This window comes from Neopelma chrysocephalum, unplaced genomic scaffold (assembly GCF_003984885.1).
Source record: "Neopelma chrysocephalum unplaced genomic scaffold, ASM398488v2 Primary Assembly neopelma1_23, whole genome shotgun sequence".
Classification (NCBI taxonomy): Eukaryota; Metazoa; Chordata; class Aves; order Passeriformes; family Pipridae; genus Neopelma; species Neopelma chrysocephalum.
This window is the reverse complement of record NW_020897691.1, coordinates 28,324,399-28,348,932: the sequence shown is the minus strand read 5'-3', so window position 1 is coordinate 28,348,932 and position 24,534 is coordinate 28,324,399. Positions and strand designations below refer to the sequence as shown.

The 24,534-nt window shown below is 39.8% G+C and overlaps 1 protein-coding gene across 3 annotated transcripts in view; it reads left to right on the top strand.

Annotated features, from left to right (window-relative positions):
* Nucleotides 1–17,619: 17,619 nt before the first annotated feature.
* The window catches only part of TPD52L1 (TPD52 like 1), a 54,450-nt gene continuing 47,535 nt past the window's right edge, over nucleotides 17,620–24,534 (top strand). Inside the window, exon 1 of one of the 3 annotated variants that reach the window (XM_027691978.1) lies at nucleotides 17,620–17,795. In XM_027691978.1, coding sequence (XP_027547779.1) covers nucleotides 17,645–17,795 — 151 coding nt within the window. In that variant the 5' untranslated portion in view covers nucleotides 17,620–17,644. Of the gene's footprint in view, nucleotides 17,796–17,891; nucleotides 17,976–24,534 lie in introns of those variants that run through there. The other 2 variants (XM_027691969.1, XM_027691987.1) reach the window with 2 other exon arrangements.

Below are 24,534 nucleotides of genomic sequence, written 5' to 3'. Positions count from 1 at the left end.
GGTGGCTGAACGTGAACTGCAGTCATCGCTTTGGTTGTGGCACCCTGTCCTGAGCTGCCATTTTCTCCAGCTATTTGAGGGGTAAGTGTGGGATGTGTACATGGGAGCTCCATCAGGTCCCCAGCACCCTGGGCTCAGTGTGCACAGGGTTGTGGCTCCCTCTGAGCTGTAGGTCCAGCCGAGTCGTAGCATAGCTCTGCACATCACAGTCTTGCTACTGGAAGAAGGAATGGGACCCACTCCTCTCAATATTAGGGTAACTTATTACTAATTATTTTTTAACTGTCATCTTTTCCTAGCACTGTCAAGATAGGAAAAAAGTGTATACTTCAGCATACAATTTCTCTAAGAAGAGACACAGAACTTAGAAAAAATATGTTTATGTGATTTAGTTTATTGTGTATATGCATGATCATATTACTATGGTATGAAAGCTTTTGCTTGCTTCTTTTTAATATATATGTAATCTGTAACAATTTATGTTATAATGTAATAGTATATCAAATTATAGATAATCATCTGAAATTCAATAAAGGCAAATGTGGGGTCCTGCACCTTGGGAAGAATAACCCTGGGCACAAATAGTGGCTGGGGGCCAACCTGCTGGAAAGCAGCTCTGCGGAGAAGGACCTGAGGATCCTGGTGTACAACCTGTCCGTGAACCAATAATGTGCCCTTGGAGCCAAGAAAGCCAATGGTATCCTGGACTACATTAGGAGGAGCATTGCCAGCAGGTCGAGGGAGGTGATCCTGCTCCTCTACTCAGCCCTGATGAGGCCACATCTGGAGTGCTGTGTCCTATTCTGGGCTCCTCAGGACAAGAGAGACATGGAGCTCTTGGAGCAGGTCCAGCAGAGGGCAACAAAGATGATTAAGGAACAGGAGCATCTCTTATGAGGGAGCTGGGCCTGTTCAGCCTGGAGAAGAGATACCTGAGAGGGGACATAATCATTGTATATAAGTATCTGAGGGGAGAATGTCAAGAGGATAGAACCAGGCTTTTCTCGGTGGTGCCGAGGAACAGGACAAGAGGCAACGGGTAGAAACTGATGCACAGGAAGTTCTACCTGAACATGAGGGAGAACTTCTTTACTGTGCAGTGACTGAGCAGTGGAACAGAGAGGTTGTGGAGTCTCCCTCACTGGAGATATTCAAGAACCACCTGGACACAATCCTGTGCCATGTGCCCTAGGATGACCCTGCTTAAATAGGGAGGTTGGAACAGATGATCCATTGTGGTTCATTCCCTATTCTGTGAAATATTCATATTTATGCAGATAATGGCAAACCAATAGCATTATTCATTCCTTGCTGGTTTGTCACATTGCAGAACAAAAGAATTGCAGTGAAATAATTTAACTGCTGGTTTATTGTCTGTGTACACTTTCAGGGCTTTTTAATTATTACTCTTTTGCTGATTTGCTTATCTCAGTGGCATTCTTTGGTACTGAATTATCTACATTCCAATGTGGAAATGTACTTCTTAGCTTCAGTAATTGCCTTTTTATATAATGATTACCCACCAACTTTAAGATAAGAACAAGGACCTAGAAGATGGTTGTGGGTGTGAATTTGTGTATATTGAAAAGTGAAATGAGAACCAAGAAGAGGCTTTGGAAGTGTAAAGATGATGGCAACATAGGATTACCAGGAAAGGAAAGGGACTGTTGTGAATGTACGTCTGATGAGAGTTGTACGTTGTTTATGTTAGAGACTTCTGACCACATTAGACTGATGTACCAGAAAACTTTAACACAACTCAGTCATGAGAAGCAGAGTCCTCTCTTTGTTTCTGCTCGTTCCTGTGCTTGTTAGGCATACAATATTTAAAATTAGCTCTTTCATGAACAGAAAAATTAACAGTCTGTTTTATTGTGGATTTATTTTCTGTGCCCCTCCCTCATAGCCTGTCGTCACCTGGTGTGAACTCCCCCTGTTAAGTGTCTCTAGTTCTGCCCTGTGTTCCCTAAATTCTCATCCCTCTCTCCCTCTCTAGCTGAGCAAGAATTACCACATGCCTTACCTTTTCCAAAGCATGTAGGTTCCAGTTGATCATCTACTAGAGCTGTGATGGTTGCCAGAACAATTTTCAAGAGCTGTCAGGCTGGATGGATGCCCACCAGCAATGGGTACTTCACTCTTTCTCCCAACTGAAGAACTCCTACTTCAACCACTTTTGTCCAGGTACTGATTTTCAAAAATCATATAGGAATGTGCTATCTTTGAGGATGTGTGCTGGTTTAAAAGTTAACCAGCAAGGGAAAATGAACTCAATTCAAAAGAGAGATTTATAAGTCAGAATAACAATTTATTAAAATAATGCAATAAGTACAATTATACAGACAGACAATTGGTTTTAACCCACAAAACCCAAATGTACAACCCAGCACCCTAGGGTATAAACAAGAGTGGTGTACCTTGGCCCACCCCCGAGTCCAAAGCAAAGGGAGAGGGGATAAACCTGCTGGTGGGAGAGCTGCTGCAGTCTGGTCAGAAGTGGTGATTGCAGTCCAGTCGAGGGTGGTGGTCTCTCAGTCTGGTTGAACGCGGTGGTCTGCAGTATTCCTCTGGATCCCACAAGAGGTGGCAAGGCTCTGAAACTCCCAGTTATATACTCTCCAGTTCAGGCGGGAGTGCTCAGTCCCTCCCTCAGAGTAGGGAATTCCATAAAAGGGCATGCGGATGCTCAGTCCCTCTTCCATATAAGGGTATCAGAGCGGGGAATTCCATATAAGGGTATCAGAGCGGGGAATTCCATAAAAGGGTACAGGAACATCTTCCCACCTTGCAGGCCTCTACTGACAGCAGTTTTTGGGAAATGGCATGGAGGCTATAGAATACACAGTTTTGGGTTACACCCATCCAGGGATGAATTGGTCCCAGCCGTTCTAACCAGGACAGGATGGTTACTCTAGGCCACCACGCAATGTGGCATTCCAAGCCTAATTTTGTTAGAATCCCAGGATAAATTGGAGATTTTCGCATGTGCATATATAATGTTTTCCTTTTAACTTCAGTGTGAGATTTAATTTTTTGAACACAAGTATTAGAGCATGGTAATGATGCTGTGGTTCTCTGGCTTTAGACACACATTCAGAGGCCAACCAAAGGGAAGTAGGCAAAAATTTCTGTTTGTGATGGACGAGCTCAAATCTGCAGAGACCCAAAGCTGGGCGGGGTGCAAAGCTCAGCAAACATTACTTGAATCAGTATGATTTTTTGGAATTAACACTAAAATCCAATATGCATTGTATAGAAACAGCCAGTGAGCTGTCAGCTCCTGCTCACTGCCTCCATGTTGTGAGACTTGTGTGTCCCTGCTGTATATATTATGTAAAATTCTCCCCATTCTCTCTCACCCAACATGTCTTTTCCAAGTTAAGGAGCCTTAGCCTGTGAGTTGCTCACACACCAGAAATTCTTCCAATACTTTGACTGTTCTTACTGCTGTTCTCTGTTCCTTTTCCAGTTCAGATATTTTTTTTGAGATGGGTGGTATAGTACTGAAGGTAGATGAGATGCACACATGGTCCTGAATATCTGGGTAAATATGGAATTTTATAATGGCTTAATCATTCTTTATGTATGTTTTGCTTTTTTTGACTGCTAATGAGTAAGGAAGTGAAAGTTCTTTGAAAGTTTGACTGAAACACCAAGGTCTCATTCCTGAATCCTAGGTGGTCTGTACTAAATTGAGATCTGAGTAGTGCTTAACAGGATGAAGAGATTCTAGAGTTAGGAGACTGTTCCGATTTCTTCTTGATCAACTTTTTTCTTCCTTTTGAAAAATATAATTATTTATGACAGAATTTTTTAGATGATTTATTATTATGTTTTCTCAAATGTAGGTTTTTTTTCACTTTATAAGCCTACATATGTGTCCTGTCTCCTCAATATTATGATCTGAAGAATAGCTCAAGTATGTTATAGCAGTTATTCTTTCTGCTTTAGAATACCATCCAGCAGTGAAGAGCCCTCTTGGATTATTTCTTCCAAAAGAGTTGCAAGAAGCTATGCCTTGGGCAGAAGCTAAATATTCTGGCAAGAGAAAAAAAATCTTCCTTCTAAATACCAATAAGTAAAATGCTGATAAATGCCTAAATGGGAAAGGACTTGGGTCCTTCCCAGTCCTTTTTCATAGTTCCTATATTCTTGTATATTCGACCACTTTTCAAACCCCACTTGTCTCTTACGTATCATTGGTAAAATGACTAAAAATGTTCCACTTTCACCTATCCACTGACTTTTTATGCAGTCTGAGAACTAAAGTGCAGATTTTTTTTCCAGAAGGAAAATTCCTTGCTTGTAATTTTCTCCACCCACACTAGGAAGTTAACTCATCAGAAAAACTTTCAGCCTGTTTATTGACACTGTGGACATATATGTGTAGCCAAAGTCTTAGACTGATTTGTTTTACTTTGATGGTTATGTAAAATACTTAAATAATAACATATGCCAATTATTTTTCCCTCTAGCTGTTATCGTTTACTTTGGCTGAACGCCAGGTATCCACCAAGCCTGCGCAGATTCCTCACCCCCCACCAAAAAGGGGAGACAAAAAGAAAAAAAACGTGAAAAACCCGGGCTTACCAAGGAAGAAAGTTTATATTTACATGGAGGGAAAAAAAAAGAAGAGACTCATAATGCTACAAACACACAGGCAAAAGAAACTAACAGTAAAAAATTCTACCTCCCTCACGGAATGGCATCTCGGACAGGCATAGCTGCCTACAGGGCCATACCAGAAGAGAGAAGAAGTGCTGAGCTAATTCTCTCTTCCTTCTTATAGTCGGACCGACGTAACATGGTATGGAATATCCTGTTCCTCCTGGAAAGAGGAAGTGTTATTTTACTACACAAACCCATTACACTAGCTTATACATATATATACACATATGCATCATAACATGCTGCAGTATTAGTTATTATATTTAAGTATATGTTGCTATGTACATTTTATTTATATATGTATATAATTTGACTCCTGTTAAGTATTGAATTTCTTTTTAGTCATGTTCGTCTGATTGCAATAGGCTCATACATTAATTCTCACACACGTTTATGCAGCAGCACTTGCAACGATGCTGTATTGAACTGTACGTGCAACAATGGTGAGGAAATGTATGTTAGCCAGTTCTTCCCACCATAAGTGACCTAAGATTAGGACAGCTCTATTTATTAGCTGAGAATGGAAGTTTACATGTCAGAGCCTGTTGGAAGTGCTAGCCTGAAACAAGGACCCTGTCCCTGCTAAACAGGTGGGTGCTGAAGCAGAGAAGAGCAGTAACAGTTGAGGTCTTCCACAGAACAGGCAGCGAAGTTCTTTCAACAGAATAGCATAAACAGAGCTTTTCATTACTATGTGCTGTTTTCAGCACAACACATGAAAAACGAACTGAGCAGTTGGAAGCAAGAACTTTTTTTCTAGGAAAAAACTGCCTTGAAAAGTCCTTTGTGTGCATGTTGGAGTTAGGGAAGCAACCATGTGATTTCATAATTTGATTCTAATTGGGCTCTAACAGGCTTGTGTCTTCAAGCTCTTGAGTTGGAGCAGTGGCTGAGGATAGGTGCTGTTTAATATGATTCAATTAGACTTTGGTGAAGCAGTTTAAAAACACAAAAGTAGCAGATAGGTGCCATGCATAATAGTAGTGAGACTATTATGCCAACACGTTTTGCAAATACTCCAAAAATTGTATAAATTATTGGCATTTTTGAACATGGTTTCTGACAGCAACATCCCACACTGATCAGAAGTTAATCAGGAGATCAGAAATTAATCAAAAGTAAAGATGATTGCAGACACATGGCTGAGACACTTCTACCATAGCACAGATGTCAGGAAATGTAGTTAAATCTCTTTCCCCAACTGCAGTAAGTCACAAGGCACTTTTCACAGGAGTGGTAGTTAATTTCCCAAGTGCACAGAATGATGCACACTCAACACTTTGGCTTGCACCTCAGTGTAACTCTTGCAGCTAGATGGCTTCCTAACATCTTCAAGGCATCCTCAAGACAGGTGCCTTCTGCAGTTTCTCTCCTTACATTTTTTCCTTCTGCACTTAGCATAACTTTCAGTTTCCCTTTGCAAATTTACCTTGATGCACAATTTTCTCCCTTTTCCATATTCTCAGAAGGTACCTACAGATTTTGTTAAGCATATAGCCTACAAACTCTCTGTGGGCTGTAAAGACCTGCACAGAATACTTACTGCAGCTTTCATAAGAGCCCTTAGGGAAATGAGTATTCAAGAGGAGTTTATAAAGGTGCAGCATGTTGTTCACGTCTGTCCTAGAGCAGAGCAAGCCAGTGGAGACCTTTTCCCTGAGCCCTTAAATACACTGTGCAAAAGGTTAGGAGTAGCAGCACCTGGGCAGCCTCCTCCTTGTAACTTCCCCGAAGGCAACCACACTACAGCAAAATGTCAGCTTGCCTGTAAATTCTGCCTCCAATCTCATTAATGCAAGTACACACAGGTGCCTTCTCTCACCCCATCCTTTCTGTCTTTCACTGCACCCAAGTCCTAAGGACCAAGCACAGATCCCTAATCACATTCTTTCTAATTACTATAACTGTTCCTCTTCTGATGTTTAATTGTCCCTAAACCCTAACATTCCTCACTGTCCCATATCAAATCAATCCTACCTAAATTCTCTGTGCTAACCAAAGCTAAGAGCCCCCTGAAAAATCTTGTGCTTGCTCTTGCCAAATTCTGCTCATAGTGATGCTAAGCCAAGGACTAAGTCAGCCACATTTCACTGCTGAGCCAACCTGCTCAGATCAGCTAATTTTATCCTGGACTCAAATATAAATGAGAATGTTGCAAAGGGTGAGGATATGATGCTGATTTTGGAAAGGAGATGAATGTGGAGTAGACACACTGTCAGGGATGTGTATGGGCAAAAGGAGCACATTGGAGACCTGTACATGCCTAGTTGTCTCACCTAAAGCGGTCTAAACACCAAGTGGCTGGGCATCTGAGAGGAGGAGGCTGCATGAATCACTGGCAGATATACACACTTAAAACAGTTTTCAGTGCTGAAGTTACAGTAAGGGAATGGCAACGCCTGATCTTCAAATATCCACGATATCAAATGATAAATGTAGGTTTCCTATGAAAATTAAATACGATTCAAGCTTCAACTTAAACTGTATTTCAAAAGGTGACCTGCTTTTAAAGTGTTTTTAGCTTTGGTTGTGTAATACAATTGGCACCATCAAGTGGTAAAACAGTGTACTGCTCATTCATAGCAATCTCGGTAGTAAAAAAGGGAACATTTTAACATAAAAAAGGGAATTAATTATGTAGTTGTGTATTAGAAAGGAGCCTAAAGAAACCTTTGAATACATTTTACCAAGGTTATTTGAAAAAGTTTCTGATGTTTTCTCAGGAAAAGTACTGGATTTAAATGTTTTATGTTTCCAGAAAATCTAACTTGGATCAATTATTGTTTCAGCTTGAGTATATCGTGGTACTTCGTATTTTTCAGTCTAAAGTACTGAAGATGAGTCTATTTACATGTGATCATAATGGAAATAATGTTCATTTTAGGATAAAAGCTGGTATGAGTTTCCTCCTTGGTAATATCTTAAAATATTAATTCTGTAAAATGAGAGCACAACTAGTAACCTGCATAGTTACTAGGCTTGCTTAACTTTTCCTTACTGGCCGATGAATAGGCTTGAATGGGACCAGCCAGTGGTAAAGACAGTCTGCAAAAGAGACAACTACAGACAGATAAAACGAGTAGAAATTAAATACAGAATTTAAAAGAGCACAATTAATTTGGTTCTAAAATAATAACAACAACAAAGTCCTTTGCTAGGCCAAACCCAGCTCTGCAATCTGAAAAGATTTTCAATTATGTAGTAATCATGCATCATTTCAATTAGTACCAGCCTTGGTACAGATAACACTTAATATATGCATAACTTGATTAAGGAAATAATAGACTTACCTGCAGGGTAAAATGATCTATAATTATCCTGGGTGATTGTTACATAAATGTTTGTAATTTATTCAGTATGTGCTTATCAAATAAGAATAAAAAAAGACCTTTTCCCTCAAAAAAACCCCCAAAAAACAACACCCAAACAAAAACGAAACTAAAAAAAAGAAACCTAAAGCCTGCTCCCATTAAAATAACCTTTTTCGTCACTTAAAAATTTATTTTAATGAGAAGCAGAGTCTAGTGGATGAGATCACACAATTGAAGAGAAAGAAAAGACAAGCAGATGAGCTGATCTCTGAGAAAGAAATGCAGATAATTTGGGCCAGGGAGGAATTAGAAGGGCAGCAAACCAACCTGAATAACAGTGAACATAAAATCTTTATGTTACAGTAAAAGGTATTTTTCCTTGTATCAATTAATAACACAAAGCACTTATTTGGATTGACTCCTCATGTTTATCTCAGGAGAAATATCTGATGCCAAAAATATTTCTCCATTTTGCTATTAATGTTACAGTTTAAATTTCTTTCCATTAATCTACTCTTCAGTCACATAAGCGCAATATTTTAGTAACAGGTGAAAACTTCATTGACTAGTGTTCATTTGAAATCAGTGTTAACTGAGCCTAGGATTCTTATAATGGGAAGTGAAGAGCATTTGCAGACTGTAATAGGCTCCCGGAAAGTCAGGTTGCTCAGCATCTTTGTGCATCCACTACGCTTTTCATATATTCTTGGACTTCCGAAAAAGGGCAGGAAAATTTTAAGGGCCTTTTGTGAGGTCTTGGTCAAATTTTAGGAGCTTACATGCAGAATAAAATCCCTTCAATTGTCCTTTTTTTTTTATTTTTTTTTTTAAGTACTGGATGCAGTTGACTCCAGTAGCTTGTCCAGCTTCAGGAAAGAATGAGCTCAGAGAGAAATGGGACGGTCATTCGAGCATAAGTGCACAAAATCCTCTCTCAGTTTTTCCCAGTGTTAGATGCTAGAATTCCAAGTATAAATGCAGAGAAATATGTGATACTTAAATAAATACCACTCCTTAATGATTAATCAAGACCAAAATACATAAGAGTGCCTGTGTTAACGTATCAAAGAAAGAAAAAAAGACAGACGTTTATCAGGGAATACTGGAGAGAGAGACAAGGGAGATACACAAAAGAATTGTTGTAGGCTTCATAAAACTCAGTGTGATTCCTTTATACAGGCCTCAGCTACTCATCATAAGAAAGTGATTGATAGCAGCAGTGTGCTGTCATCCTCCAAATCCCAGCACTTAGCAGGGAAGAGGAGGAGTTGCTGCAGGCTTTGTTGTCAGCAGGCAGGATGATCTGGGGAATGGCAGCACAGCTCCAAAACAGGAGCCATGTATCCCCACGTTGATACAACACGGAATCTAAGCTAACGTACTTTGCCTCCAGCTCAGCTTTTTGGCTGGGGCTCAGTGCAGTGCTGGCTCGTGTCCCTCTGAGCTGGAGCACAGGCAGGCTGCACTGAAAACTGCCTCAGAAAGCTTTTGCAGGCATACTACCAGTAACAGAGTGTTTCATTTCACACCTTTGAGAGGAGTCTGCTCTACAGATCACACATCCTTCAGCTTGGTCCTCATCTTGACTCTCCCTGAATTTAGAATTTGCCAAACCGAAAGAGCATGCAGGGATGTCACTTTCTCGCATGGCTAAAACCATGGCTTAACAAGTGGAACTTGCTTTAAAAAAAACCACTGCAAAAGTACACAGACATGTCAAAAAAGAATATGCAGTCTGTAATTTAATTGTATTTATAGTTAGGTACAAAATTAATAACTATTAGAAACTTGCTCTCTTTCTAACCACTCATTATTAAACAAAAGATGAAATCAGAATGTGTGGCAGATTTTCAATAAGCAAGCTATCTCTTATCCCAGAGTGCTGGCATCCCAAAGTAGTTCTATGGTTTACAGGTAAGCTGTCAGTAAATCAAAATTTGAATCCTCATGTTGACGTTGTTTTGCCTCCTTGTATATATGTCATTACCAAGGTAAAACAAAGTGCAGAACAAAAAACAACCATAAAGCAGCCACTTTCCAAAAACAGGAGAGAGATTCTGAAATTGCAAATGGTTGTGCCTGACATGGAAAATGAAATATTTTTTAAAATAGTGATGGCACAATAGTAGGTGACATGCGATATCAAGTTATTTGGCTTATGGTAGTTGGGATTTTGAAGTCACAGAACTCAGTTTTAGTTGCATCCTATTTTTGAGCATCAGTTGTGTTCTTAGGGAGGTTGAAATCACTCAGCCTGGGCACCCAGTTCTCTGAACAAACTCTGCTTATTGTGATGGTTTGCTGACAGTTCTTCCTTATTCACTTCTTTTTAAAGAAAAAAATAAGCCTTTAATCTGGTATTTACTGATTCTAAGATTGATTCTGCAGAGGCATCCTTTCTACTATGAACTCTTTTAAAGAAATCTTAGGGACTTTTTCCTTTTTTTTAAGAAGAATCCATCTCACATGTTTTACATAAATTGGAAAATTTTTAAAAATCTAATCTTTAAGTGATGTGTGATTCATATCTTTGCATTGTAATGCTAAACAAATACCTATGTAAGGACACAAAATAGAGTACATATATAATCTGATTCTTTCTGCTGGTGAAAGCTATTTGTTAAAGAGTTAGGTTTTTCTTTTGGTGATATAGATAATAAATAGGCAGGAATGTTGTCAGGTTGGTTCAGTCACTCCCAGTCATATGGCAGGATGCTCTTTCACTTCAGTCTGGAGAGGTAGGATTTAAGCCCCAGAAATGGACACTACATCCAGCAATGCAGCAATAATTCCATGTGCTAGGCCTTCCATCAGTATCAAGAGCACTTCAAAGAAGGAACTCCTTTAAGAAGTTGAATTAAACACTTCTCAGCAATAGGTTGTGTACCAGCTTCCCAATGCACATATATGTAGGTGAATATTTTCTAAACCAATAAAAAAATCCATTTCTGAAATACCTGTGAAAAACAAATTCTATCTTTGCTTTTAGGATGACTTCTTACCTTTTGGGTATAAAGAAAACATTCTATGAAGACAGAAGAAACCGCATCAGTTGTGTTGAGTTAAAACTGAATCACATTGGATCTATCATGATTATTTTAACTGTATCAGAGATTGATTTTGACCTATTAAAAATTTAGTTGTCGAAATATAGATTCACCAAGTTAACTTTCTTAATATAGCATTTTATAGCATGTGTTTGCCAAAACTGAAAGTTTATTGTACAGCAGGATTGGCACATAGCAAGATAAATGGACAGAGAGATGGATTGAAAATGGACTGAATGACTGGGTTCAAAGAGCTGGGTTCGGCAGCACAAAGCGCAGCTGGAGGCCAGTTACCAGAGGTGCTCTGGGCTGCATGAGGCAGAGTGGTGCCAGCAGGCCAAGGGGGTTGATCATTCCCTCTCTCCAGCACTGGTGAGGTCATGTTGGAGTTCTGGGTCCAGTTCTGGGCAAACGTGGACATGAGGGAGCAAGTCTAACAATGGACTATGAAGATGATTGGGAGTGTTTCCTTTTTGTCAGGTTAATGTCTTTATACAATAAAGTTTTCATCTGCATGAGTTAAATTGATTAATTGTATGTTTTAATCCAGTGTTCAATTTCTGATGTGTGTAGTAGCAATGTGTTAGTAGACATGTCCATGCTCTGCTTCTGAAGGAAACCTATTTACTACGCTATTGGGGACGTGGAAAGCTTTGGGGGTATAAAATCACTGCTAAAAGGTGAGTTGCTGATCTGACCAAAAGCCTAGTGGCAACCTGACTTACAAACCAGGATACTTATAAGCTTACAGAAAGTGACAAGAATGTTATTTGAAAGACATTAGGTGATTATAGCAGGGGTGGATGCACAATATCAGGCAGACTTGGTGAACATGCAACAGTTCTGCAAACACAACATGGCACTAAGTACATCTAAGAGGGACTCCATCTACAAACATTTAGCCCACACCTAGCTCCACAAAGCAGGATGCAGTTTTCTGAAAAATGGGAGCTACCTTGTCACTTCAGATATAGCAAGAAGTCTCACCTGGCCTGGAGCTGCTGCTCCAGAGCAGTGCAGGCCTCACATCTGGGCTGTGCTGCACCTCTCTGCTCTACTGAGGCATCTCAGATTCCCCAGGAAGTGACATTGTATGTTTCTCTGTAGGTAACTGAGTGCTTTCTGTACTGAATAATTCAAGCACTTAAAGTTAAATGTTTCGTAGTATTTTAGAATTCCTAGGGTATCATGTCTGTCCCAATATGACACTTCACAGATCTCCCACAGATCTTGTGTGATATATGCCAGGTCATGTGGGTATGTCAGGTATTTTTGACACCTAAAATGGTTCTATATATGTATGTTTAGATATTTAATTGCCTTCCAACATTCAGGCAGCTAAGTTTAGTCATCTGCCATCTGGTGTTGAAACATGCCATGAGGGAATCAACTCTTGAGCTCTCATGGTTGCAGTTCATCTGAATGACTCTAGAGCTCTGTGTCAAGATGGCATGAACCCATGCGTAGAAATGCTGGGTTTCTTTTTTATTTTCTTTTTTATTTTAACATAAGAGGTGAGCCTTTATTTCTGACAAATAGAGTATTTCATTTCACAAATTATATGAATGAATGTTGAATTGCTTATCGCAGTATATATATATCTTTTAGAAAGTTCTAAAAGCATGATGACAACACACATTCACACTGTGATATCCACAGATCCCAGGATGTTTGTAAGCAGTTTGTCAAGCATTCAGGCACTAAGACACTGAGTCCAGGCAGCCTGTCCAGGATCACTTGCAATGATGTGGGGGATGAGTGGCATCAGGTTTGGGGCTACTGGTATTTTGCTCCCATGCATTCACATTCACTATAAATTCATATCAATATAAACTTTTTAAATAAAATTTTCCACAGCCCTGGAAGATTCCTAAGCTTCTATTTTCTAATGGATTGTAGGCACTTTGGTGCCTACTGACAAAAATGACAGTTAGCTTTTGTGAGTCCTATGTTTTCTTCCCAAAAATGTTCCAAGTTTCTGGTGTTGCCCCTCAGTATTTCAGCAATATATTAGGATAAATTTCCCAGTTTGCTGACCCAAAGTTACAAATGAAGGCTACAATTCACTTCTATACAATCACTTCATATATAATTTCTGGTCTGATCCAACCTTCATATTCTCTAACTCTCTGTTTTACTGGATTGTGGTGAACTGTCTGATGTGCCTTCCCACTTGCTTATCCTCTGTTCACCTCACATTATCCCTTTTCATTCCAGACAAACTGGGAAAAAGAGAGAGAAGAAAAGAGACACTTTCCATTAATAGGACAGTCAGAAATCCATTGAGTAATGGAAAAAAAGTATTTATTTCACTTCTCAGTAATATTCTAAATGCTCTCTGTGAGTTGTTATAAGTGTCATAATACTGTCCTGTTATATACTTCTCAAAGACTATTCACAGTGGCTAAGCAGAACTTTATTATTATAAATAAGATGTCAGCATCCAATAAAGATCTTGATTCAGATTCTTTGAGATTAGGTGCATAGTAATCAATGTTGGATAACTGAAGTTTAGTTCCACTGATCCCAGTTGTAAGAAAGTTGGGATGTTTTAAGGAAAACAGAGCTGTAGAAGAAACAGGCAGACATTTTAAACTCATATTAATAATAATAAAATAACTTTTTGCACATGATTCCACCACAGTGCATTTCATACAAAGTTAAGCATTAAAACCTTGCTCAAAAAAACCTGCACAATGTTTGTATCTTCATACTTACATTCTGTTAGCTACAGCTGGAGAAAAAAAAATTCATAGTAAAAAAAAAAAAGAAACTACTTTATCATCAGACCATTAAGATAATTTGGAAAGTAGTTTCAGAACCATTAGAACAATCATGAAAATCTGCTGATAAAAATGTAAATGTAAGATTTCAAAGTCAGATTAAATCATGAAAGAGTAACCTCTTCAGGCCTTTTTATTGTTTAGAATTGTCTTCTGCTGCAGGCCTGGCATGACATCCAGTTACAGGTACTATGGCTCACATGAAGATAAAATAAATATATGCTTAGAGTGTATTTCATATAATTTTGCATGTTCCTAGTATATCTCATGCATCCTTACAGCCTGTAAGAAAACTTAGGGATGTCTCCTAGACTAATATCAAAATTCTATTTTGCAGAACTGTCATTTCTCAACATAATCTTATGGATCAGATACACAGGTAAAGTAAAAATTGTCCCATAGTAGACATATCTATGCAATAAAAGTAATGTAATACTTCTTATTTCCACTATGTCTTCAGCCACAGCCCTGCTGGCTTCTGCTGCACATGATTTTTTTACCGAGGTTTACCATGGGACGGAGAGAGGTTTCAGAAAAGGTTTCAGGAGAGGTTTCATCTTGATATAAGAAAGACATTTTTTACAATGAGAGTAATTAACCACTGGAACAATCTCCCGAGGAATGTGGTAGAGTCCTCATCAGAGTTCACCTTCATGACCTTTTGGAATGCTTTAGGCAGACACATTTCCTCTCACTCTAGCACCAGTGGAAAATGGAGTTAAATGTATTACTTATTGTTAAGAAGTAAGGTCTAGTGCATGTAATATTGTTCTCTGATAATATATTTGTATAATTTAGCTCAGTGTTATTTTTTTATACTGTTTCCAGTATCTTTCTCGTATTGTTCTAGTACCTTTTGACCCATGGAGCCAGAACCCCACTCACAATGCATCTTCTCACTGTTGTATGTTGTAGTAACACTGACATTTCACACTTTGTATTGTCCTAAACATTGTCCTAAACATTAAGTATACATAGAATAAGAGATGAAAATCAAACGAACTTACTAAAGGTTAAGGAAAAAACTCTGAAAGAAGATTGAGTGTATTCTATTTTAATTTTAATATTTCTTTGAAATATTGGAACTCACAATATGCTGAGAATTGAACATTTAGCAAAGCAGTCAATGACATCTGAATGGAAGGAAGTAAATTACAACATCTGGTCTGAACACATGACAGTATGGTTTTCCAACCTTGTAATGACACAGTAGACACACAGCACATCCTTGGCCTTTCCATCCATGGCATAATACTGGAAAGCTTTAATCTGCCCATTGCTGGGGATCTAACTTTATATCACAACTAGAATGTTGTGCAGCCTGCCATTTTTCTTACAAAGTGCATGTATGCATATGCCAGAGTGCATCCTGCTAAACAATCACTCAGCCTGAAGGACCAACAACTTCCACTGTATTTCACAGTTCTTAGACTGTTTGCACTTATGTGAATTAGTCAGCACAGTTTTTCCCCATTATTTTCCATGGAAATTTAGTAAGAGTTTGGGATACTTGGCAACATGCAGAATCCTGCAAAATGCACATAGTTACTCCCTACAAGCAGAGAGACATCCACTGAAGTCTGACACGAGACTGAATGTAGTTGTTTTTTTTTTGGAGGACAAAAACCAGTCAGTGCAATGCCATAAACGTAATACATTTATTGATGCCTTTTACTGTTGTATTGTGAAAATGGTGTATTCTGAAGTGTGCAGTAATACATAAATATTTCAAAAATAAAATAATTTGGCTTTTGTTTTATTCTGTCTGGCTTCTTAAAAACCAAACAAAACCCAACTGTTCCTAATTTCAGCATGATGGGAGAGACAATGACCTTTCTCAGGCAACAGCTAAGCTCCTACAACTTGATTGAGCCCTTCCAAGACAGAAAACAAAGTCTGAATTATGTCAGTCTCTTCAGACAAAAAAGTGCAAACAAATCTCTTAGAAGGCAAATTCTATGAGGAATCTCACCAAATCAGTGATATATGTGGAACAATATGAAAATGCATCCTGCTGAACTGTAGGTAGAAAACTAATCAGCTATTTTACAATTAAATGACATAATTTCAATGCGATATTAATTTTCTAATCAGATTCACCTTTAAAATGCTGATTTCCCAGCTGCATGTTACAGAATATTGTAAATGACTCTTTTCTTTTTCCTGTCTAACATGCCATGATATGAACATGCTACTGTGGAACTCCAAAGACTTATAGGTTTGTTTCTTTATTTATTGTTCTCTTAAACAGAGAATTAATATTGTTGTTTGCCAATACCTGTTAGGTAAAACACTGCTTGGCTTTTCTTTAGAGTAGAGTGCATTTCTAGTGTGGAAAAATAAGTAATATATCTAAATGTAAATAATAAATCAAATTCAGCATCTAATCACCTGGTGAAATTTTCAGTTGTTCAGTAATTTGAACAGCACATGCTGCTGTAAGATCTGCTTCTACATAAATAGTGTTGTTAATATTGTTATAGGCCTGTAAGTAAATGGAGTGCTCAGTTTTCATTATGCTTCATAAAAACTGCTTAAGCTGCTTTAAAAAACCTTACACATATTTGCAGAAAAGTTTGTTTTCTAATTATATTGTTAGTTTCACATGTTGAGAGAAATGTCTCAGCTATCTATTTCATGCATTTGTGTCTGGACTTGGATTTGTTTTTTTCATGTAGAAGTTGATAAAATTTCTGAGCTCAAATCTTTTAAGAGTAGGATGTCTCTGCATTTGAAATGACATGAGTACAGGAATTCATTCTTCTGACAACCTCTGTTCTGCTTTTGTAAGAGGTAAATTCCAACTGAAGGAGATGTCAAATCACGATGAAGAGAGGCTTGCCTAGGAAAAAATAGTGATAATTCATGACTTACAGTAATTCAAATTCAAACCCACCACTGTGTGTGTACTAAAGCAAAACATCATTAGATGTATACAAATTAAAGTTGCCTTGGCCTTAATTTTTGAAGTTTTTATAAAAGCAAAGTTGAGAAATAAGTAGATTTGATGCTATGCTCTACAATATCTTAAGGGGAGAAACATTATTTTCTAGCTATGAATGTTCTTTTTTTCTTTAACCAAACTGCATAGTCATTTTCTTTTGGATTTGTTTTCTTCAATTACACTATTATCTGTTTGCACAATTTCTCAAACAATGTCCAATACCTCCTTCATCTGCATTTACTCTCTTGCTTTGTTATTTTTAGTATTACAGGTCTTGAGAAGCTATGTGTCCTTAGTATATCCTGGAGGCATTTGGTAGTATCATATACTCAAAATACATATGGTGTTTGACTGATAAATGCATGGACTGTCAGCCATGGCGAATGCAGCATTGCTAAAACAAGTATTCTGGACCCTTCCACAAGTGAAGGTAGTGTGGACTGTTAACAGAGTGTGGAAGTTATGTTGACATGAGCAAAACATAGAGTAAATCTGCACTGCAGTGTGAACTATATATAGGCACTCCAGCTTCCAGTGAATAGTAGGATAGAGACCTGTGTGCTGGGAAAACGAATAAAATCATTTTTACTTAAACTGCAAAGTATATGTGACAGTATAGGCTCTGTCAGTATTCCTTTGGATGTATTCCCATGCTTCTACCATAGGAGGTAGTAGTACTTGACATCCACAGGTGCTCAGATAAGCCAAATACTCATTCACTAAAGGCACCTAACTAGTTCACTGTGCCGCTCTGACGCTAGGTACTCCTGATTGCTGAGGTGGGGAGCGTAACCTGCCGGTGCCCTGGGGCTCCTTGCTCCCCCGCTGGAGAAGTCCCAAGTGCCTTCCCTCAGCGGGGGCAGCCGTGACCTGAGGCATTACGCGGGGGAGATGGAGAACAACAAGTGTGCAGCTGAGGAAGCCGGGTGCTGGCCCTTTGGAGCTGAGGGGCTGGCCCAGGACGAGGGGCTTGGCTGCGGGAGCAGGACGCCGGGACGAGGCTTGTCCTCGGGATGGCACGGGACGAGGGGGGAGGCTGCAGGTGAGCGGCGGTGGCAGCGCCCGCGCCTGGCCGAGAGGTGGCGCCGCCCGGCCCCGGTTCTGGCGCGGGGGCGGGGGCCGGGGCGGCAGCGCGGCCCGGGCCCGGCTGTCAGCGCCGCCGGAGCCGGGGGTGCGCGGGGCGAGAGCGTCCCTCGCTCTGCCATGGAGCCGCAGGCACGAGGTGAGTCTCGTCTGGACAGAGCCCCCCGGGGCGGCGCGGGGTTTCCGGACCTTCCGCCACCGGGGGCTGCCGCTCCCCCCTCGGGAAGGGCCAAGCCCGCGCGGGGGCAGCGGGAGTTCGGGGCGGGGATGCCCGGCGGCAGGGAGAGCCCGAGGGAAGGCGCGGCCCGGGCACCGGGCGGTGAGAGGAGCGCGGTGCCCATGAGCGGTACCGTGGGAGGCTCCTGTCACCACACCGGTGGTGGCGGCCCCGGGCTCGGCCGGGGAGCGCGGCACGGCCCGGCCCGGCTCGGCCCGGATGCGTCTTCCGTCCCGTCCTCCATCCCAACCCGGGCTTCCCCTGGCTTTTCTTATGATTGAGGTGGTGGCGGCCGCTTTCTCCTCCTGCTGGCTTTAGGCATTTCACGGTCAGGTAGCTGGCAGACAACTCCGGGTTAAGTTAGTCCCTTAAGGGTTTGGGGCTTCCTGGGTTTGAAGTAGTTTTGTGTGTCCTGCCGTGTCCTGCCCGGCTGTCCGTCCCTCCTCGGGAAGCTATTCCCCGGTCAGGCTCCAGCCGCTGCCTCCCGGGGCCGGTCGGGACGGTGCGAGCCCGAGCAGCATCGCCGTCCTCGTCCTGGGAGCTCTCGGCGTGCGGGAGGCACCTCCAGCAGCAGGGACCCTGGGACCGAGAGCTGCTTAAAATTGGATCCGCTGAAATATTTCTTCAGCTTTGCAAACACGGCATTCCGTTCGTTTAAGGTGAACATTTTCTATTGCAACAGTTAGGACTAACATACATACATACATGACTTTACACTCTGGGTAAAGTTAATTGACCTCCAAAGAACAAACTTTTCAAGCGAGCTATAAATGATGTTTGGGTCAACCTAAGGTATTTAGCATACACTGGTCTTGCTCACATTTATAATCTTGCTTCTGTTTTCTAAAGAACCTCATGGTTTCGCCACACGTCTGGAAGTCACCAGTACTAAGCAGGTGGTAGAAATATTTCTTCAAAAGCAGAGTGTTTAGAAAACATTTTATGTCATCTATAAAACAGGGAAATGAAGTAAGAGGGAAACATATGCTCATTGAAACTAACTGAAAAAATAGGCTTCCAGAATAGTTAAAAACTGCCTTAAACACATACACTAGAGAGACAACTCTTGCCTGCAAATATGGTTGTACGTAAAGGAATACAGCACAAAATTTGAGTTCATGATGCTTGTGAAGGAGAAGGTGTTTCCAGCAAGTGTGGTGTATGTGCTGTCCTAATGGATACATGGCTGAAGCTGCTTGGCAAAATAAATACATCTGTGGCTCAGTTCACAGGGTTTTTAGAAGTCAGTATTAAGGTTATAGAATAGACTGTTATTTAAACTAAACTTCTGAATACATCTGTAGAGCTACTATGATGGGAGCTCCTGTTCTTTAAACATTAACTTCATAAGATAAAGACTTTGATCATTTCTTGTTTTGTAGAACTGATGGGAAACAGTATCAGATTCTAATTAGCTAGATAGTGGTATCTGTAGATGTGATTTTTTTACCTTCTCTGATTAGCAAGATCAGTAAATAGGTTCTTAGTGCAAGTTAAAAATTCAGGTCAATAAATGTGCTTTGCTAGTGTATATTTGGGTCAGCAACTCTGTTACTTCCACAGGTCTTGAATAAGTTCTTCTTCTGGATGAATATAAAAGCATTTTGAATTGCTTCATCTTACCTATACTCAGTTTTAAGTCACTTTTTCTTTTGTTTCTCACTTGTGTGTTTTATTTCTGCAGTTTCTCAGAAGTCTCCCATTACTAAAACAAAAAATAAAATATTGCTTTGATAAACAAGTAGTACAAGCTAAGATTTTTGTGCTATATACTTGCATGCCAGAAAACCTTTGTTCCAAAATACCCTCTTCCTTCTAGACTTGAGTAAGTGCATGCTACTGCAGTTATGGAGCCTTGCTGGCAAAAAGAATTTAACCTGCATGTGTCTAATGCTGTCAAATTCAATTAAGTACATCTAAGCACTGGTCAGAAATCTGAATTTTTCAAACCCACTGTGCAATTTCCAGAGCATAGTTATAGGAGTTTACTAACAAAACAATAGCAATTTTCTTGGAAAAAAGTTCCACTTCAAATATCTGCTTAAGCAGCAGGAGAAACTTGTATATGTTTGAATGAGTTTATGAATTGCCTCTAAAAAACTTTCAGATGCCTACAGAGAAATGAATCCTAAATGGTTTGTTCCAGTGTGCTCTGCTGGGAGGTTGCATTCCAACTGAAAAGACAAAGTAAAAGCTATGCATTTAAAAGCAGTGTTGAATTCATGTTTAACAATTTAAAGATTTTATTCAGAAGGACTTTTCTGCATAAATATGTTGTTTGTGCCATTTTGTATTGTCTTTAAGGGAGGCTATGCCTGAGTAGAGCAATTTCATGTTCAAGAAACATGCACATGCAAGTATAAAATGTACATTTCTTCAGAGCAGGAAAATCGTTTCTGTCAGAATTTTTACATGGCAGCATGAATCAACCTTATAAATCTTAATGCAACTCTGGAGAAAAGTATTATGAGTAACTGTATCAAGGTACTGGGTAGAGGTCACAGCTAAACATCAGGAGTTTCTGTGTGGTTCAAGGCATAACATAATACCTGTCCATGCCCCAAAGACTGTGAAAGTTAAGTCCTTTGATATTTACTTTAAAGTAGTAGAGAGATTTCATGGACTGAAACAGAATTACTGTTATCCTTAAGCATATTGAATATGCCTTGCAGCATTCATGCGAATGAACTAGATGAGACAGTCAACCAGACAGAGTAGTAGTAGTTAAAGTTAAAATTATTTTCTAAAAAATAACTAGATGTTCCATGTAAGCAAATTTGTATGTATAATAAAAATAATAAATTTCACTTTACAGACAATGTGTCTTTAAGTCTCTGGGTGCTCTTCTCTTTGATTACTTTTTCTTCTTAATGGTCCTAGAGCTAGCTGGTCCAGGAACACACCAGCTATATTTATGCTAGGTGCTAAAAATTCCGTAAGAGCATATTTGTTTTCCTTCAAATGACTGTCAGTAATTTTTCATGTGAAAAGTTTGGAAGTCTGAAGAACAGTGTTTCTCTGTGAAAGAGAGGAAAATCAGAACTGTGTATTTGCCTCTCATCATACTCACTCTACTCCAAGTCCACATTAACTGACTATTCTGCGTAGTTCTGCTTTCTAGTTTAAAACTATGAATGTCCTTTAATAATGACAGTACAATGGATGTCTTAATCTATGTGACTTTTTAACACTGGAGCTTTGCTCATAAAACGTCTCTCTCCTTTTGCAATTATTCTCCCTTTCTTTATGTATCCAGATATAATCATACTTTCTTTCTCTGTTGTAACTTTTCTTGATTCTTACTCTGACAAAGCTTTGGTGTGCAGCTTTCTGCTCCCTTTTTCCTACCCAGGTAGCTCAACCAACTTCTTGCACTTCAGGCCTCCAAAAGGGTTTTTGAGGCATCTCCCTGTCCTAGCAATTCTTACAGCCGTTCGTGACAGGTGTTCTGCATCCTCAGCTAGTTGTGCATTGTAGCCATAGTAGCTTGCTGTGTATGCACTCATCTGTTGGGTATTGTGGTAAGAGCTGTGGTTAGTTCAGGTGATAGATGACTCCTGGTTGAGGCCTTTAGCACCTCACTTCTTCCCTCTGCTGTGTGCAGCTGACATGCTCCTTCTGTGGTCCTCAAGCTAGCTGCATCTGGCATGAGAGGTTACAGAGAGGCAGCATCGTGGGCATTAGCCCAGTAGTCCTCTCCCTACCACAGTGGCGCCTGCCACCTCACAGTCAGGTGGTCTGAGGTCTCCATGGTGGGAGGTAGTGCTGAGGAATGCTGTGAAATGGTGTACAAATGGCAAAATGGCATTGGCATCTTGGACAGCCTTCTCTCTCCCTCTTTCTCCTTGCTAGCTACTCATGTGGTTACTAATACATATAGGAATCTGGACAGAGGGTCAGCCTCATAGTGGGAATGTGAGGATAAGGAACACATGATGATGTTAGTGCAGCAGCAGCAATGCTGTGGCTATCACACCAAAGCAGGCCTGTGTTATGCTGGAGAGGGCAGCATCTTCCCTAACCTTGTGTTTGAGGTTGGTGGCTTTACCAAGGAGCACTGACCGTTTTGTTCTGTGTTCACGTTTCCCCTAAGGACAGAGCAAAACTGATGGTTTGGAGCTGATTTAGTATAATTATTTTATGAGAAAAAAAAGTGCCTGGCTGCACATGCTACTTGAGGCATCAGGATTCGTTCTAGTTATCAAGGGATTTGTGTTGTCTCCATACTGCCTTCCTAAGCTCACCATGGCCCTGCTATGGAAAGCAGGAGGTAAGACTTCACAGAAGGTCAGGAGGATATTGGTGTAATTGAACCACCTAGTGATAACCTGCTTATTTCACTGCATGGTGGAAGTTTCAGCTGCTGTGTTAATAAGATCACATGAAGAGGAGGTCAAGTGAAAAAGGTAGGGTTGTAATATTTAATAGGATTCTTAAATATTTAACAAGAGTGCACAAAGCTCCAAATAATTGCTCTTTCATGCTTTTTGTACTACAAGGAGAGAAAATACATGAGTGGAATGAGTTATTTGGTGTACATCAGATTTTAAGCAAGCAAATGCTTCTCTTTTACCCTTTGAACCTGTGCTGCTTTCAGCTTTATGACACGTGTCACAGGATGAAATTCAGTTTGCTGAGGCTGAGAAAATTTCAGTGGTTTCATGTTACACCTGAGAACTGAGAATAGAATTGAGATTTGAAAAAGATATATAAAAGAGATACCTTCTCTAAAGTCTAGGACCAATGTTATGAGGCTTTGTAACTTTGCCAGTTTTCTAACCATGAAAATATAAAATGTAGAACACGTTAAAACAAGCACATCAAACCCTAAAACATGTTTTTAAATTCTTGCTCTATTTTTTCTCCTGTATATTCTTATTTTCACAGGACTGCTGGTATGAGTCCTACTGTGAGGCAGCACAAGTATAATCTGATTCTGTTGTCAGTGTTGTAAAGTACAGTAGTGGAAAGATGAGTTTTCTGATGCTGTCCTGACATGCCTTAATAACTAGTACAGTACAGAAACGCATGGAACTTTTGAGATGCTTTGCTTAGGCTGCGTGCTGCTTGAAGGATGTGGCACAAGCTTGGCAGGAGATTGCAGAGGGATTGAAGGATGTTCTGTGTGACCATATTTAGAAATTTATGTATCATTTAGTATCTTATATTAGTGTAATCCTAGAATTTGGGTTTAGAAAGACCGTAGTCTGCCTTTGATTCAGAATGTGTTTTAAGGGTTGAATTAAATATTTCTTTCTAATTAGAAAATACGTCTTGGGGTAGTAGATACGTATGAGATCTGGGCAGGGTAATTTTATAAGATTGTATTTATATCTCATAGAAATGCACAGTTGCAATGCCAAATTTTATATATGTAGTATGCTCTAGTCATATCAGTGCTCTCTAAACTGTGCCTTTTGGCTGCTGCATTCTCTGAACCCATTATGTATGAGAAATGGTGAGAGGGGACTGACAAATGTGGATTCTACTATCAGATGTCACACTGACCTTCTCCAAAACCCTAGGCATACTAGTTCATTTGTTTGATTCTCTAGGACAGAGGTAATGTTGCTTAGCCATATTTGAGATCCATGGATCAAAATCATAATATCTAACTAGCCTATCATCATTACACTTCTGCATCCATGGTGTGGTTAAGAGTTGCAGGTGAATAATTGGAAAAGACACATTTAGGAAGTGTTTGTATTGTACTTTAGCAGTAAATCTCCCTTTTCTTTCTCTTGTACTGCCTGTTATTCCCTCTTTCACTTTGTACAAAGAAATAGAAGGGTATCAGCGAGGATCTTGTTGCAAATGTTCTTTTCTGAAAGTGTATAACAAGTGCAAGAATGCAACATGTATGAAGTGATACTGCCTCAAGTGCCATCTTACCATGATGATAAAGGTCTTACACTGTCTTCCAGTTTTCCTCTCCTGCTTGGCATATTTTACCTTTTCTGTGCTTGTAGGCTTTAAAATCTCTGGATAATAAAAAGGGCTTCTAAAATGCTGTTCTTGTTAATTACTTCTGTGTAAGATTTCTTGAACTTTTTGATTACTTGTCACTTATTCCAGTAAAAAGGTATTGTGTTTACATTAGTGGCATGGGCTTAATGGTATGCTAAAGTGAAGGATCTGCTACTAGATCCCCAAGCAGACAAGAAAGTTCCCACTGCAAAGAGTTGCGTAAAATATTAGGAATTTCTGTGTTTTCTTCACATTACCTGTCATGAAGTTTTCTTATGTAAGCTGGTTGCTAAGAGTTGTCATGGTTGTAGCTAAAATCCCAGGCTTTTACAGCAAACAAATAAGAATAATAAAGCAGTAAAATTTATAAAGACAGCTTTCCAGAAGTAAGGAGAAGTCATGGTTGTGTGTATATCCCATGGCCAGATACAATAGTTTCTCTCAGTCTGTTGTCCAACTAATGGGCTTTTAGATGCTTAGGAACTACGTAGTCAGGGATCCATTTCTTGAGTAA